Genomic DNA, 18746 nt, shown 5'->3' on the forward strand with positions numbered 1-18746 from the left:
TCTTCAAATTCTGCCCTCCTTACTGTCCCCCAAGCCCGTCTACATTGTATGGGCGACAGGGCCTTCTCCTGCTATGCCCCGAAGCTCTGGAACTCCTTGCCCAAGGATATTAGAGAGTCACCTTCTCTAAACTCCTTCAAATCCAGACTCAAAACCCTCCTTTTCAGAAAAGCCTTTACTTAACTGGTTCCATTCTTCACCCCTCTGCTCTTCTTAATACCATCTTCCACGGTCTCCTCTATTGTTATTGTTGTATTGTTGTAATTATAATTGTGTCCTGTCTTGTGAAATTTTCTTATTTATTGTTGTAGTCTTTTTATTTATTGTTATTGTCATCCTGTAAAGCGCTTTGAGAAGCCACCTTTAAAGGCGCTATATAAAATAAAGTTTATTATTATTATTATTATTATTATTATTATTATTATTATTATCCTAATTGGCCATTAATACCTGAAAATACAATTTGTTTCAAACAATACCTGGTTTACAATTTCAATTTTAAAGAATGATAAATTCATAATGTTTACAAGTGCTTCAGAAGATGGTACAGGCTCGTTTTGTTTGACTTCAACTTATAGAAGTGTGGAGACCTTTCAACTTGTGGCCTTCAAGTAAGAAAAGATGGTACCTCTTCTGAGTAGTGATCGGAAGGGAGGGGTGGATAATCGCACTGTTCAATCTTTTTGCAGAGAGAGTAGAGATTCATCTTGTCTCCGTAAAAAGGGCTCTGCAGGGCAGCCATCTGAAAAACAAAACAGATATGAAGCACAACAGGAAAGACTTTAACCAAAATACAGTAGAGTCTCGATTATCCAACCTTCAAGATAACATCACTTTACTGGCGATATACAATTTCTTGTATTAGGAATTTGTCTTTTCACATACCCCAACTTGCTCTCCATGAGACACACAGACAGGGAGAGAAGCTTGGGGTCAGAGCGCAGGGTCAGCCATTTATACGGCGCCCCTGGAGCAGTTGGGGTTAAGGGCCTTGCTCAGGGGCCCAACGGAGTAGGATTCCTCTGCCGGTCGCGGGATACAAACCAGCAACCGTCCAGCCACAGGCACAGATCCTTAGCCACAGAGCCACTGCACCACCAGAAACATATGCCACAGTTGGCAGGATACGAACCTGCGCGAGGAGACCCCAATGGATTTCTAGTCCATCAATCACCTTAACCACTTGGGCCACGACTACTTCAATTATCCGACATTCCGTGTTATCCGACATAGCCACTCAACATGCTATATACTGTATGCGTGCGTGAAAGAAAGTAGTTCTTTCAATCAGAATCGGTCACAGTGAAGGGGTCAAGGCTCTCGAAGCGGCACTAGTTTACGTTGAACAACAAGAGGAGGCAACTGCTACTGATGTCAGGTTACTAAGATGCTGGCGAGACCGTGCCGCAAGGAAGAGAAGCACATACGGGGCAAATGTAATCCAATCACTCATTTTTTAAAAATAATAACTAACAATAGTTCTATACTCTATTATTTTAGTATTACAGTAGATTAATAAACCAGATTTCATACTTATACTGTACTTCCATTAATCTATGATTTTTCTACTCAGTTTCTGCATTATCCGACATTCACGATTATCCAACATACTATTTTTGCATCCTGTTTAGGTTGGATAATCGGGACTCTACTGTAAAATAATTAATAATTGAAAGCAATAACAGGATACAACAACATCAAGACAATATCAGATCTGTTCATACGCAAAGTATGCTACACAGAAATGCTAAATCAGAATCTTTCTAGGATTTGCCATAGGTAACTGTTCTGTCAAATGTTATGTCTCAGAAAAGGGAGTGTGATCTTATCCATGTTGCAGTGCAACAGTCTACTGTTTGTCAATTAATTTGTTATTCCTCCAGCTAGCAGCTCTCTCCCTGATCCATGACTTATCTTACTTGCAGGCTTTGCAGAATAACAAGGCTCATAATAGGTAGTTTCAAGCAATCAAATTAAATTGTGAATAATTATCTGTTGGCAAACTTTACCTGGTTATTACAATGCATTTTTTTAGACTTTTCTCTAAGGATTGTTAAAGCGGAGAAAGGTGTTCTCTCACAAACCAAACATTTAACAAGTGATTCTGAGTAGGCAACAACTCAAACAGTTCCTCTCACACCGTTTGGTGCTTTATATTCCAAAAAGAACTGCCAAAAAGCAGCACAAGTGATTTACTCCTAAATTGGCCCCATCAATTAAATTTCATATTAAATCGGAAAGGCTAGAAATAGAATAAATATATAATGAAACATACTCAAAAAGCACACTGGGAAAAATCTGTTTGGAGAAAAGTTTATAATGTGTGGACTAAGACTGGAATAAAAATCACACTCCCTGGTACAAGTGTTAAGGTCTTTTCACATCAAATTCATCACATAGAAGTGTGGACGCTGATGTTTGTTCATGCATCAAGTTGCTTTCACACCAAATGCGTCAAAGCATTGGGATGCAAAGGAAAGCTCAACCAGTCTTATGAACCAATTAAGATAAAGATACTGAAACATGTATTTACAGAGGAAAGAATTAACCTCAGTGTCAATTTCATTCCAGATGTTCTCCTTTCACACAACATCTTTGCAATTTGCTAGTTTTTAATCAACCAGCTGAAGTTATTTGATGGTCTGATCAATCACAAATTGTGAATTTATTTACAAAGCCAGGTTGTTAGAGATATCAATGGCCAAGTACAGATTTTAGGAGTGATTGAAAGAGCAATATTATGATTGGATATGAAGATGAGTTTATATTTTATGCACATCAAAAATGGGAAGATAATGTGACTCTAAAAAACGTTTGTCAAATCAAGTATGTAAACTCACGAGAGAACAGTTTTGGAAGAACAAGTCACCTGTATCTGATTAAGCTATCTTCAAAATAAAACAAACAGGGACATTCACTATGTTTAATTCTACTATGACAAAGCTTCCCTTATACATTTCTATTATTGCAATATGTCTCTGAGACACATTTAAGATATTTTGTGTTTTTCATGTTTGTGGTTTGTTTCATTCTTGAACCCTACCCCCAACTCATGAAACTCATTTTCTCAGGATATACTGTATAAATGGTTTCAAGAATTCACAGCCTTTGAAATCAGGGTGCTGACAGTACACTTTATCTACTCAGTTCACCTTTGTACTAAATATCTGTTCTCCTACATAAGCAGTCACTGCCTATCTTAAAAGAAAAGAAATCCATGAGATTTTAATGAGCAAGTCACTTTGCGACTGCAGTTTCACCCACAGCTACTACCATGCACTCTTGTAATTACTTGTGCGATATCTGATCTTCATTATAACCAATGCAGAAAGGCTGTGGTGTCATTGTTAGTATGCAGTATCACTGGCACCATAATAATTCTCAACCCATTCTGCAGAATGTCAGCTGTAGAAAAGCAGTTTGTGTTTTATGGTCAAGATGCACGTTTAAAATAAAAACTTTAGAAAAACAATCAGAACAGTGAAATCAGAAGACTCTTTCAATAGTGAATTTAACTTTTCAATTTGTTTTTACAATTACATGTATAAGTTTAACATATTAAAGTGCAAAGCTCTGCTGAAACCTTACCACACGTAAGGTTAAACGGATATCCAGCAATATGCGTATGATACAGTATGTGTACAGTTGCACAGTAAATAAAATCAGCCACTACTTTGTTAAAGATGCAAACACCACAAGGTCTAACCAGTATAGTTTGACTGCAGGCGTTTTTATCGCTTAGCAGTTTACAGCTTAGAACCAAAATTAAACTCTACAGCACGAAACTGTTCTTTGCATCAAGATGAAAGCATTGAAAACATTTGAAAACACCCCAGGTTTCACCCATACATGCTCTGACTTCACCTCTAGGCAGACGCATTTGAATCTTCACCTGTAATCCCATAGAGTTGACAAACATTTTCTTTCTAGATTGAGAAACACAGTTCACTTACTAGACATGTTTTGCAATGCCGAATTACAAAAATGAGTAAGTCATTTTCAGATGGAATATAAAATACTGTAGCAAGAATTCCATTAATTAATATGAAATGCACAATAAAATTAGGTTCTTCAGTCAGCTTAAACTAGCATAATACATACCATCAGACTGCTTTCAACTGCAGCCGAGAAATGTTTTCCAAAACTTCAAAGGTAAAACAAAAAATCTTTAAACTTCATTAAAAAAAAACAAACATCAGAAAGTCAAAAAAGAAAAAAGTCCTATAAGCCACATTCTGCTATATTAAGTAAACCAATCAAACATCGTAAAACCGAACTGAAACTTTTCAAGAAAAGTTTATCCTCATTGCAGACTGAAAAATAAAATAAATGACAGCTTCAGCAAAATGTGCCCTAAAAATGTAAAAGACAAAATGGGAACAAAACAGGACATTTTTGCAATTCTAAGATGCTAAAAGAAGGAAGATACACAAATTTAAACTGTATAATACCTCTTTGAAAACTGCCTATTAGACTGAAACTCTCCAAAGTCATTCCAGAGGCACAAAGTGAGTATATATGGAATATTAAAAGTTGAAAACTAAGCCTGAAAACTATACAGCAAAAAATACTGTACATATCACAATATTTTAATTACTGATTATATGATATATATACTGATGTATATATTAGTACATGTAACATTAATGTAACTAGGTTGCATAAGAACTCATTACGTGATGCCTTTTAAATGCTCTTCTTAGAGGTGAGGAATATATATATCTCAAAATAGTCACAAGGAATATTCCATAAGAATTTTCATTTTGATTTTTCAGCCAGTCGGTGACAAACATTGAAACTGTCACTACCCTGTGACAGTGTTATAAAGGGGCCAATATACACAGTTACAGTATTTGTTGGTGCAAAACCTTTCCACTGGCTTTTTAAAATTAAGTTATAATCGAGTGTAAGGCAGTTTTTTACAGCTACACTGTGTTATGCAAGCCTCAGGAAATGTAGTTCATCAACAATAAAGCTGAGCACCCTAAACACTAAGGTTAACAAAGCCAGGTAACAGCTTCTTACCTCACAGACCATTACTGCAGATATCACTCTTTCCTGCAAACAATCATCAGGGGAACTAAAATGGCACTCTGATGCACAACTCCACTCGCAGGGGGGTTTTATTGTGGGTAGCCTCAGGGACTCTATGAAGACTAATCTTTTTTCTGATGTTAAAGCTGTCTGTGCCACTCTGGGAACCATCCATAGTCCCACCTTCTACTGGTGGAGGAGAGAATTACTACTCTATCATCAGCAGACAATGTAAGATATCCTCTAGTCCAGTCTAGATACTCTAGCTAGGATGAGAGAGTAGTTGAATGAGATAAGCCAGTTTAAATCTTGTCTGGTCATAAATTTGGATAGAAGGTCCAGTTGTTTTGAATTGTTGGTCTACCAAATGCAGCTTTATTACCAACATGCTAAACACCCTAAAAGGATGTACATACTAAGCCTAAAACCAAACTAACTTCTTTAGAAACTAAGGAGGACAATAATAATGTATGACTTTTATTCACATCACAACCATTCTGAAGCTAGCACAAACTTAGTCAAATTCAAAGTACTCTTAATCCCCCCGAAAGCGCCTCAGCAAGCTCCTAAACAAGTTGTAGGTTCAGATGAACCTGATGAGTTATATACAAGCTATAGTAGTTATAGTATAACTGTGCAGGAGTTAAAAGTAGCAGCTTGTATTTTTTAGAAGTGTTAATCGCCTGGTTTTGCAAGTTTTCCAATCATATTTAATTATATTCTGATGATATTTTTTTGTTTCTACGTAATATTTCCAGCTCAGACACCCTTATTTCAAATTTAAATACTCAAAAGTGAACTCTGAATACTTTGGCAGGCTTTCTGGCTGTAAAATAAGTCCTTATGCTTACGCCCTACTGTTAAAACAACCCCTCTTGTTCCCATTATTCTTGATCAGTTGCAGCCCACAGGATTACTGTATTTTGGTATTAAGATGTGCCCTAATTTCCATGAGAATTAAAATTAATCAAGGTGCTGAATAAAAACTAAAGCATATTTGATTAGATAGGTCATTTTTATTGGTTACATCATATACAGAAGGATGTTCAGGAAAAAAACTTTTTCATGGTCTCTCCTTTTTCTTCTCACCCGCGAGTCCATATGTTATGCTTGCTTTTCATCTGCGGCATTTCATTTTAAAATGAACCATTTCTTAATAATGTGAAAGTTTCACAAATCGCCGATAAGGAATATTCCACTATCTCAACAAATCTACTGTGCGATGCAGCACCCAGCAGAAGAACCTATGCATTGCACACGACACAAGGAGAGCTGGAAAAGGTGCTCAGTAACATCATTAAAATGTGTAGGTACCGCTCAGCTCAAACTTTATTCTAAAAATGCATTCTTTTAATTGCAGCTTTACAGTGCGCTTCTTGGGGACAATATATTGCGTGGAACCCAATTAGCTGTATGCATCTGCCAGAGATGCTTATTAGAACTGTACAGTCTTCTGCTGATGAAACAAAAAAGGACAGGAAACATTATAGATGTTACCCATCCAGGAGATTCAAAACATATATTTGAGGTATAAACAAAAAGCAATGCAGACCCAATGCAGTTATCAGAGCACCTGTTTAAAAAAAAATCTTATGTGGCATACCACGTTTGGCACATTAATTATTAAACGTGGCACAATACCAAGTAAAACAACGTTGGAAATATCTTCCTTGGAAAAACCAGGTGAGAATCAGGATAGTGATCTTGAAAAGCATCGTAACACATTATGAAACCTATGGTGGCACACCTTCAAATATTTGTGCGTACTCTAAACTCACCTTAAAAGGAAATGCCTTCAAAACATTTTTAAAGAGATGTGGGCTCTTAACTTTAGAGATGTATTGATGTTAGGCTCAGCAACAGCCGCATCGCTGAAATTATGTCTAAGAGCTACTGAATCCCTCAAGCGCATCAATGTGAACACTGCATGGAGAGCACCACTGCCCCAGAGTCACTCACCCTTTTCTACATGTGCTAATAATTCTGATTTTGAAAGGACAATGTGTACAATCCCTAGACAGGCAGAGCGTATGTGAAACACGCTAGCCCATCCTGCGCTACTCGCTGAGCTTCAACAGGGACAGGACAGGCTGAAAATGGCTCTCATCTGTCTGGTGAAAATGCACTGTTAACTCTTACTCCACCAACACAAGCCTTAAGCCTGGCGGAGCTGAAAGGAAAGACATTGATGGAATTTACATTTTGTACAGAAAGCCCTGATTTTGCAAAAGCAAAATCCACAAAACTGTTCCTTCATTTCTGTATATTCCAATGGGTACACATGGTATAAAACACAATTTCCAAATTAAATTAAAAATTCAGTCTCCATATTAAGACCAAGGTTACCAACCCACCATTAAAGTCAAAAATGCTATTTCAAATACAGTTAATTAAGGTGCAATGAAACAAGTAAAGGTTTATTCCATGCTGAAAAGAGAAGAAAGGAAACAACGTTTCGGCTGTGGAGCCTTCTTCGGGTGTAAGGTTAATTGGGGTGTTTGTTGCCACTAGAAATGTTTCCATTTTACAGATATGCAATCTTTTCATTTATAAAATGCCCAAATTATGCATGTTTGTACCAACTGGTAAATTGTAAGGAACGGCATAGCATATCTAGACAGCTATATTACTGCCATTCAAAGTTTCTCAAACACTGAAGTGAAATACTGTTTAGTGTTTTGGAAATATAGGGATAGCAAACATGGAGAAACATGGTGAAAAACAAATCTGAAATGTTTTTTTCTTGTTTCTACCAAGTCTTGCGTGGGTCCGGTATGACCAGGTTTTTTTTTACATAACTTCATTGACACACCAAAGGAACCAAAAAAATTGAAAAAAAAATTGTGGCCACTTAATGCGATTATGTATCTGGATTGTCACATTAGCAAATTTCAACTATTTTTATAGTCCTAAAAAACTCTTTCAATGTGCCTTTGGATGACAGTAATAAGTGCAACAACTAATTAAAGGCATTTTTACTTGACAGCATACAGTATTTTTTTATTACAGATCCTCAGCAGGCTCACGGGGAAAGTTTGGCAGAAATCGAGATGGAACTGGTCATTTCTAGAGATTTCATCACCCTTGTTAAAAAACTTAAAATGCACTGATTTCCATAAAGTATACCCACTGCTTTGCACTTTGTGGCTTTGTTTTTAACATCTGGAAGATGACTTGCATACTCTTATTTTGGAGGAAAAAAAATAGATATACTCCTAAGTAAACTGTACTGAAATGGAAAGCTCTGTTTACATAAGGTGTGTGTCTCTGCGAGTGTGTGCAGAGATGCTGGGTGGGGGTTGGCAAATGATTTCAGATAAAATGCTGAACATATCCAACAAAGGGTTAAACAAGGACTATTGTATTTTCATGCATCTTCTGCTTTGACAGATGAAAAATGTCAACTGTCCTGTTTTTATTTTCGAGTTTTTGCACTATTCATCTGGTTCATTAGTGCATCTCGCTCCTGCCCCTGACAGCTGCTCGCCCTCTACTCCCAGCCGCTGAATTTTTCAGGCTAATTTGATCCTCCACACTGAGACGATCGCTGAAATGATTGACTTGCTCCCTGACCTCCGGGGCCTGACTCCTCCTGATTAGTATTCCTGGGCTGTTTGAGGTACAAGAGCCTGCTGTCTGTCTGCAGGGCTGGTGGTGGCACACTCTCTTCTTTACTGTACCCTACCAACCTACAACCTCGTGAGGAGGCAACTGCTGCTCTGAACAACAAAGCAAATGTGTAAAATCTTCTTTCCCTATGTAAAGGTCCTGTGTAGGAGAAATTATTCTGCCATTAGCTTAATTAATATTGATCCTTTTTAGTTCTTTCCTCACATGCCAATTAAAGCTTTTTTTTGCCCCTCAAGTGAGTGAAGGTCACAAAAGAGTGCAAGGAAAATCAAATACTCACAATGCAAAAAAAACATCATTATTTTATCCTGTACGCCTTCATGTTATGCTTTCATGATGTATTTATCAAGGAAACGTCCCCCCCAAAGTGCAGCAAGATGTAATTAAAAATACATATGATTTCCGAGACTTAAGATTTCATTTGAGGATATCCACTGACAAAAAGAGACCAACTTGTGTAAAAGAACAATTGAATTACTTATATGCTACAAAGTGCAAACTCGCAAGGCTGCTGTAACTGCAAGGCAAGACAATCAAACAAAAGGATATCAACCACCAAGAGATGAATTCTGATGGGATCGAATTTTATAAACGTTACATGCCCAATTTTTTACCATTACATACAGTTTCTTTAATCAGCCACATTCCAAAGACATTTCCACAATAACGACACCTCTAATCGCAGAACAGCACCTTATTCCAGAAGCAGATATTTTCTCTCTCATAATATACTTTCACAAAACCTTTCAGAACTATAAAATCTAAGGCATTTTTTAATGAAAACTACATTTATAAAGCTTTTGTTTTCATTTCAATGGATAGTCAATATCAGTATCAGTATTGTAAATAACAGTATAGCTTAAATGAATGCAGCAGTTTTTAATTTGATAACTGCATCAGATTTATCCTTGAAAATGTGAGTAACTCATTCTTCAAAAATATAATAAAACCTCAGACTAGAGTAGCATAGCTAACAATGGAAATTAAGAACATAATACTTAATGCATCTGCTCTGAAAGAGGAGAGCAGGTAAGCAGAGTAGGCTCAAGATGTCTTGTCACCTGCCTATAGAGCATCTTGAAATTAATATATTTTAATATTCTTTAATACATGTCATGGTTCTGAAATGCAAATACATACTGTTTGGGATGGGATTGTATGAGGTCCATGTTACGTAATACAAGAAGTTCCTAAGAACCTATAACCACTTCCATCTCAAATATTTTCACATTAGAAATTGTCATAAGGCATTAACAGAGATCTGTTTTTCAACATTTCCAATTGTTTTCCTAACTCTGAAGCATTTATCTTAAAAAAAACAACAGACACATTTTCAGATACTGGAGCATTACTAACTTTCAATTCCATTGTACTTCTGGTTTAGCATCTGTTTTGTAAAATAATGAAGACTTTTTGAAATCAAGAGCCCAAAATTTTGAACACGAGAATCGGATTTGGCAAAGCAAACGTGCAAATGCAGGTTGGAAAAGTGCTGTTGCTGAATCACTAAGTTGGAAGATACTGCAATTAAATTACAAATATACATCGAGCATTTGAATATACAAAACAAGGTTATCCCTTTACTTGCACATCCTCATTTAAACAACTGATTGGTTAACAACTACTAAGGAATTCAGATTAAAAGATAAAAATCTCAGAGCATGCAGATTAAGTATGCAATTCTGCACACTGAAATTATTTGTGAGGGGTGCAGCTATCTCTCTGATCACTTCTGTGTTTTAGATGCAAATGTCAGTGGAATACATAAAACACATGGTAAAACAAAGAACACACAATCTGAACAGGTCATTTAAAGGCACTCCTAGCCCCCGCCCTTTTAAATTAGGTTCCTAATTAAACAAACACGCAGATTTCAATTAAATCTCCAACGGAAACCAGCATTCAAAACATGTGGCTGTAAACAGAGAGCTAAACAATTTTAGTTTTAATTGTAAAAAAAAATTAACGAGAAGATAGATTCATGTTAGGGTAAAAAAAATCTAAGCAGGATTTTATGGTTTATGTACATATAAATCTGAAGCAGTCTGACAGACAGCTGTTGTACCAGGATACTCCTCTCAAGCTATTTCAACAAGTACTATTAAGACAGTTTAAAGTGACTTCAAAGGACATGTAATCCAAATAAATGCAAATGTATCAATTTGCCTACTGTCTGTCTTTAATATATATTATAGACAGTAAGCCATGAAAACAGTTCTTGTGAATCGTACATCACGCTGAGTACCATCTGTTTAGCTTACTATGACCTTTTTCTTGGGATTATAAAACCAACACCGAAACTTCTGGGATGAAAATTCCTTTGTGCATGAGTTCAGAAAGGCCTATCTGCTTACCTACAGTAATACATTCCAGTGTTCTCTTGTGAAAATGCAAATTGGGAGGCTCTCCTTGGAAAATCATGTCACATTTAATAGAAGATGTATTCAAAACTAGAGAATTCAAAATTTGTTTGGCTTCAAAAGGTTTGTTTCGTTTTACACAAGCATTCAGAAACTGTGCTCATTGAAATTAAATGTTATTTCAACTTACTTGACAAAAAGGACATTAAAATGATAGGAAGCCTAATGATACACTAAGCTAAGGCAGAGAGCAGGCTGGTATGTCAACAGCAAATACAGCTATAGTAAACCGACTGGAGCATTTAAACTGTAAGGGTGAAATCAAAAACATGATTTGACACAGTGCTATCTACATAATGGCTAAACCTTACGGAACCACATCATCTGGTCCTACTCTAACTTGTGGCTTACTTCCCCCTCCACCCCCACTAATCCCCACATCACTAATCAGGCACCCTATTAGTAGCATATATCTGGGAGAAAGGAAAGTGAAACCATTAGCGCCTGAGAAATCAGTGACTCGGAATAAGCAACCCATTGCCTTAGAGCCTGCTGTACTTTATTTTATTATTTTGATTTGAAGGGTTCAAAAGTTGTTCAAAGCCAACGGATTACCCTAGTTTAAACTTCAAGCACTTGGGTTTCCCTCAATCCTTTACTGTAGTAGGCCAGCTTCTAAGTAATATAGCATTTACCCATGAACATCAATTACTGCTGATTATGACATTATATGAAAACATGGTTCCATCTTCTTCCATGTTGTTTAATAATAATAATAATAATAATAATAATTGCTTACACTTATATAGCGCTTTTTCTGGACACTCCACTCAAAGCGCTTTACAGGTAATGGGGACTCCCCTCCACCACCACCAATGTGCAGCATCCACCTGGATGATGCGACGGCAGCCATAGTGCGCCAGAACGCTCACCACACATCAGCTATCAGTGGGGAGGAGAGCAGAGTGATGAAGCCAAATTCATAGATGGGGATTATTAGGAGGCTATGATTGGTAAGGGCCAATGGGAAATTTGGCCAGGACGCCGGGGTTACACCCCTACTCTTTTCGAGAAACGCCCTGGGATTTTTAATGACCACAGAGAGTCAGGACCTCGGTTTTACGTCTCATCCGAAGGACGGCGCCCGTTTACAGTATAGTGTCCCCATCACCATACTGGGGCATTAGGACCCACATGGACCGCAGGGTGAGTGCCCCCTGCTGGCTCCACTAACACCTCTTCCAGCAGCAACCTTAGTTTTTCCCAGGAGTCTCCCATCCAGGTACTGACCAGGCTCACACCTGCTTAGCTTCAGTGGGCTGCCAGTTGTGAGTTGCAGAGTGATATGGCTGTTTAGATAGTGTTAACAACACAAACATAAAAGAATAACAAACAGGATTCCTGTGCGGAACAAAAGAAAGACATTTTACAGCAACAACACAATTTAACAGAAAACCAACTAACCAGGTACTGTGTACTATCAGAACATTATACCGGCTGGAGGCTGGAGGGGATATTTTGAAATGTTTAGACTTCTGTTGTGAGCTAAAAGATGCTGTGTTTGCACAAGGCAATTTAGTTTAATGGAGAGGCATCAATCTTGTCATAAGAATGTATAAATTATAAGCTAAATGAAGTTCTTCCTTTAAAACTAAGCATTTAATGCAATAAGTATATTTTTAAACAATCAATTACAACTGCATTACACCACTTTATGATGACTAAAGACAATAATTACATTGATATAATTATAACTATACAATTAAACAATAATTGTATTTACAATTGCAGGAAATAGTAAATACATTTCAATATTTCTTAGCTAGAAATATGAAACAGTTAAGCCTTTATTTGGGTCATTCTGAAAAAACGTCATTTGTTACTGTTTGCAAAACTGACCTCGACACAATTCATACGAATTAAGACATGGCTAAGTAAATGAAAACATTCCATATGTAAATTAGAAAAATATAAAATACGCCCATGGAAACAAACTGATCAGCAATTAAGTTTATATAATTCTCTATACATATTAATAGTCTTAATTGTATAAGTGGACTGTGTTTCAGTTAAAAAATGCATGTGAACTAACAAAGTTTTATGCAAACGTTTGGGCACCCCTTGCCAAATTACATGTTTTGTTGATTTTCCAAGTGAAAAGAAGTTATCGCAACCTCTGCAGCGAACAAACTTAAACTTGACATGTTTCCGCAAATATGAATGCACAGTTACTATGTACTTGCTAAATTTAACAGATTGGAAAAAAATAAAACAGTAGATGTGGCATGTGCAAGAGTTTGGGCACCCTTCCATTTGATCCACTAGTGTTATTTTTTTGTAAGGTCTCAGAACTTAATTGACTCGTTAGGCCTGAATCTAATTGTCGGGTGATGACAATTCCAGAGCTGCAAAAAACTGACTCTTTGAACCTCTCAGGGTGTTGAGCTTACACTCAACAAACATGGGCTCCTTTAAGCAGCAGACTGAGGATTAGAAAATAAAGATAATTGACACTTACAAAGCAGGGGAAGGCTATAAAAAGATATCTAAACGCTTCTTGCTTACAATTTCCACTGTCTGAAATATCATTAAGAAATGGAAGTGAAGGGGAACTCTTGAAGTCAAGACAAGATCTGGAAAACCAAGACAAATCTCCAATAGACCTGCTAGTAGACTGGTCAGGAATCACTGCAAAGGACCTGCAGGAAGGTTTTGCTGGCACAGGAGTAGTGGTGCCGGTCAAACGTGCACAAACATGATCTGCATGGAAGAGTCATCAGAAGGAAACCTTACCTGCGATCTCATCACAAAAGTCAACGTCTGAAGTATGCATCACAACACTTAGATAAGCTAGAGGCGTTTTGGAACCACGTGCTGTGGTCTGATGAAGTAAAAATTGAACTATTTGGCTAGCATTTGAAGAAAATAACACCTTGCCAACTGTTAAGCATGGGGGTGGATCTATTATGCTTTGGGGTTGTGTGGCAGCCAGTGGCACAGGAAATATTGTGTGGGTAGAGGGAAGAATGGATTCGACTAACTATCAACAAATCCTGGAAGCTAATGTCCCACAGTCAGTGAAGAAACTGAAGCTGGAAAGAGGTTAGTTATTACAACAAGACAATGATCCAAAACATACCTCAAAATCAACCATGAACTACTTCAAGAAATGAAAGGTTTTGGAATGGACTTTACAGTCCCCAGACTTGAATATTATTGAAAATCTGTGGGTAGATCTCAAACATGCAGTGCATGCAAGACGACCTAAGAATATTTCAGAACTAGAAGCGTTCTGCTAAGGAAGAATGGGAAAAAAATTCCTAAAGCAAGAATAGAAACACTGTTAGCTGGCTACAAGAAACATTTGGAGGCTGTGATTTCTGCCAAAGGGGGTGGTACTAGATACTGACTGATAAGATGCCCAAACTTTAGCACATGCCACATTTATGGTTTTATTTATTTTTTAATCTTTTAAATTCAGCACATAAATAGTAACCGTGCATTTCAATTTACAGAATATGTCAAGTTTAAGTCACTGCAGAGGTTGTGTTAACTTCTTTTCACTTACAAAATCAACAAAACATGTAATTTGGCCAGGGGTGCCCAACCTTTTGCGTACAACTGTAACTACAAAAGAGCTCTATGTGTTTGTAACCCTATCTCATGAGTTTGTAGTTATTTATTTTCAAGTCATGTATTCTCTCAGGCTAAAACAGGTCTACTGCCACAACAGTGCAGTTTGTGGAAAGTTCCAGAGCTCAGTTTGTGTTCATTTACTTGTCTAACCTCTGTTAACTTTTAGAAAGCACAATGCAAGATTATTACATTATAGGAAACCAATAAGCAATGAGAAGTCCCTGTATAACACTGCACTGAATTACAGTTCTCAGTCTGAGGTACTCTAGGAGTTGTAATTACAAAAAATGAAGAATTCAAGTGCAACATCAAGTATTAACTTGTCATTATTTTTTGTTTTGTGTTATAGGCCTATTTGATTTTTACTAATTTTACCTTCTTAGCTTTTCACTGCTAGATCTTACTTTGATTTTTACGATAACTCATTCTACATACTGCAGTGACTCTCAATCACCTGACTGCAAGACATATGAATTACAAGAAATAAAAAATAAACAATTTCTACATTCCATGTGTGTATTTCTGAAAAAGAATAGCCTTAAATTAAAGGGTAATCTATCTTGGATTGGCAGTCCAGATTGAAACTATATACAATACCCTTCAGGTTTTTGTCCTTAACCCTGATGAAACAAGAAGAAAAAAACCATAATAGATTGGGAGTGGATTGTGTGTCTTGCTTGAAGCACATCTAAAAATGTTTTACTGTAATTGTAATACCAGTGCAAAGTACAAAGACATTTGTCTTGTAACTGAATTACAGAAAACATAAGAGTGACATTTACACTTCTACATATGATTTGAAATAAAATGCAGTTTAAACAACTCTATAATAGCCTTCTGCTCTTTGGAAGGAGAAATAAACTCTTTCAGAACTAGATCGAGGCCTCATATATAGGTTTTACTGGGGTATAAAAGGTGGTAACACAAGGAAATCTTTTAGTAGTAATATGCACCATCAAGCATTGCACCAAACACAAATGGTTGTTGACCACCAGAAGTTGGGGAATTGTTACAATAGAATCCGCAAAAAGCAGAATCTACTACTTTACACTGTATTGTTCAGGAATAAGAAACTTAAGACTCATAGTATAGTCAACTCCATCAAGAAGAGGATACAAGGGGCAGAAGTTGGGGACTTCTAAGTCAGCCTGGTACCTTCAGGATACAAAGTGTCCAAACTGAAATTTAACAACATTCAGCACTGCACTGCATATAAAAAGCCTCTTATGTGGAAGAACCATAAAATCTGAACTGCAATTTGTCCAATTTGAATGACAATTGGAATAATGTTATATGGTCAGATAAAACTAAAATAGAAGTTCTGGGGCTTGCTCATCAATGTAATGTCATTAATGACATAAAGGCAAAGTTGATTTAAAAAAAAACTTATGCTGGTTGTGAATTATCTCCAGGTCGGGGGAGGGAGGGTCAAGATTCTAGAAAATGGACACTCCGGTATAACTATGATCCAAAGTATACATCCAAATCAACACAGAAATGGTCAATTGCACACCAAATGTTCCTGACTGGTCATCTAAATCTTCAAACCTCAATCAAACTCACTCATGCTTTCTTAACTTAATTTACTTTGAACAGATAAGACTTTGCTCCATGCAATAATCAAGACTGCAATATAACACACTTTGAATTGTTTCAGCAGGACACATTAACCAATCGATGCACGTTTCAGTTATAGAATGATTTTTGTACCTATTCCATTGGAAATATGAATAAATCTGTAGGATACCATACACTAAAAGACTAGCAACATTAGCTTACTAAATAAATGCAAAGTTTACCAGCGAAACACACCAGCTTCATCAATCCTCTATTGGAGTAAGCAGATACTTTGCCAAAATGGAGATAAACAGACAATCGTAAGAGCCAAATGACCTTTGCCAAGTAAAGTTTCAAATGTATTTCTAGCTATATTTGAGGGAAAAAGAAAAACATAGTTCTTCCTTTCTGCAGCTTCTGGTTTTACTTTTCTGTACAATTTTAAAACACTGTCTACGTATTTTCTAAAGAAAGAACTGGAGTCGCAGTATATAATTTCTCAGCAAAACTGTATTTGTTATCTGAAACATATGTAAATGTCAATTTAATTTTCTTGCAAAAGTCAAATATACTACAGGTTTCCTCTTTACATTGCTTACCTCATGAAAAAGTGATACTTTAATTAAATGATAAATACCAAAACATTCTATGGGAAGCGCTGCATCTTATAAAATGAACAAGCCTCCATACATCTGAGTTGGTGGTATTTTAGTTTACCTCATAGAGCAAGCAGCCTAGTGACCAAATGTCAGATTTGAAGTTATATCCATTTTCATGTATCCTCTCTGGAGACATGTAATAAGGGGTACCCACTGAAACAAAAAAGGAAAAACAGAAGTCAGGTTATTGAACTCATAGTTCAGAAAGCCATTTTATATACTTATTATATGCCTGAAATTGAAACCAAAAATGAATTTAAAACTCTGAATTTAAAAACAGGCACCTTCAAGGATCTTAAGATGTGCAGTACTTACTATTCCATACTCAAGCATGCTAAACCAAGAAAATTGGGATAGAACACAGCTTTAATTTCTTCAGAAATGTCCATCTGCAGTATGTTGAGAAACTGTGGAAGTAGTTCACCAAAATAAACTTTAAGATGCTGTGAAATAAGTCATGAAAATGCACAGCTATCCCATGGAAAGAAATGGAAAGTTAAGATCAGCAATCTAGCTTTAAAAAATAATCAAACCCTTTGCTATGTGAACGCTTTCTGAGATCATGTGGTCATGACACATTTCCACAACAAACAGAAATGATCAGTTATTAGTTATTCAAGATCAGGGCACATTCTGGCACTTCTTTGCACTTTTATGATAATGCCTTAAGAGGCAGATTTTTATTTTTATTGATTTCTGTAATATCCTAATTTGTATGAGGGAAAATCACTTCCACTCTTCTAGGTTAATCCAGGAAGGAACATGCTATGCAGTCATTTTATAAAATTTGGCTTCTTTCAACTGGCTGGATGAGATGCTCAGATCAGGTTACTTTCAACCCAATGAGCTAGACAGACCAAATGGCTTCCAATTCATGGTAACCTCTAGTGTTCTTAAGAAGGGCTTTGGCTTTTTTAAATTAAAATGCATTCGTCAATGATTTGCAATTTTATAATTATCACCTTTAAAGATGAAAATACAAGATTACTAAATCTATACAGTACATACACCCTGTCTGCACTTGCAGAAGCAGCTTTCTACCACCAGAAGGTGCAATGGGCTTCCAAGATTGGACCTTATTTTCATTTTGATATTTTCATGCTTCAACCAGAGTTAAAATATTTAGAGAACAGAAATTTAGATATGCACAAAACAACCAACCACAGGTTTAAAGCATGTTTACCATTTGCCTCGACTTTTTCAGTCCTAATATGTTGAACAAATGTTATGAGATCTGTAAGTTGTTGTTGTGTTGTCTTTTTTAAATCAACTGAGCATTGCACTCTTAATACTGTGATTGAACACTCATAGTCCTGTAACACAAACTGAACAGCATTTGGCTAAAATGTTACTTTTAGAGTTGAACTCAATTTAATGGCCGGTAGTTGCAATTAATAGAATAAAAACATAGTTCTGATGCTATGTACAAAAGAAATGCCCGAAATACAGATACTTCCCTTAATTTGAAGAGAATGCATCAATAATTAACTTATTTAATTCTTTGTGAAAGGTACAGTATAACCAACCACTTTGGTATTTTTCAAATCAACAAACACACACATACCACAGTTTTTTTAGAATATATAATGCTTCATACAAACAGAATTCTACAAATGAAAAAACATCCGGATCAGTAAAGGAGAAAAAGGAAGCCACTTAAGAATATCCCTTAAGTCTGTAATGTGTTGGGTTTTAAAATAGGAAAAAGTTTAGGATGAGACTTGAGTTAAAGATGCACCCATTTCATTACAAAAAGACTGAAACACACATAACTGGCAGTGAGGAAGGTACAGGCAGGCAGCCGTAGGAAATCCACAGGGGGCAGGTAAAACTCTGAAGTTTGAAGGTTCCTAGTTTACCGAAAGCAAAT

General features: G+C 36.5%; 1 protein-coding gene across 3 annotated transcripts in view; it reads right to left on the bottom strand.

Moving 5' to 3' along the window:
- Positions 1–18746, bottom strand: part of nek7 (NIMA-related kinase 7) — a 67357-nt gene that overhangs the window by 7872 nt on the left and 40739 nt on the right. For all 3 annotated transcript variants that reach the window (XM_088598429.1, XM_088598426.1, XM_088598427.1), the window contains 2 exons: positions 16935–17029; positions 629–742 (listed from right to left, as the gene is read on the bottom strand). In XM_088598429.1, coding sequence (XP_088454555.1) covers positions 629–742; positions 16935–17029 — 209 coding nt within the window. The remainder of the gene's footprint in view (positions 1–628; positions 743–16934; positions 17030–18746) is intronic.

Source organism: Lepisosteus platostomus, chromosome 11, assembly GCF_059453375.1.
Source record: "Lepisosteus platostomus isolate fLepPlt1 chromosome 11, fLepPlt1.hap1, whole genome shotgun sequence".
Taxonomy (NCBI): domain Eukaryota; kingdom Metazoa; phylum Chordata; class Actinopteri; order Semionotiformes; family Lepisosteidae; genus Lepisosteus; species Lepisosteus platostomus.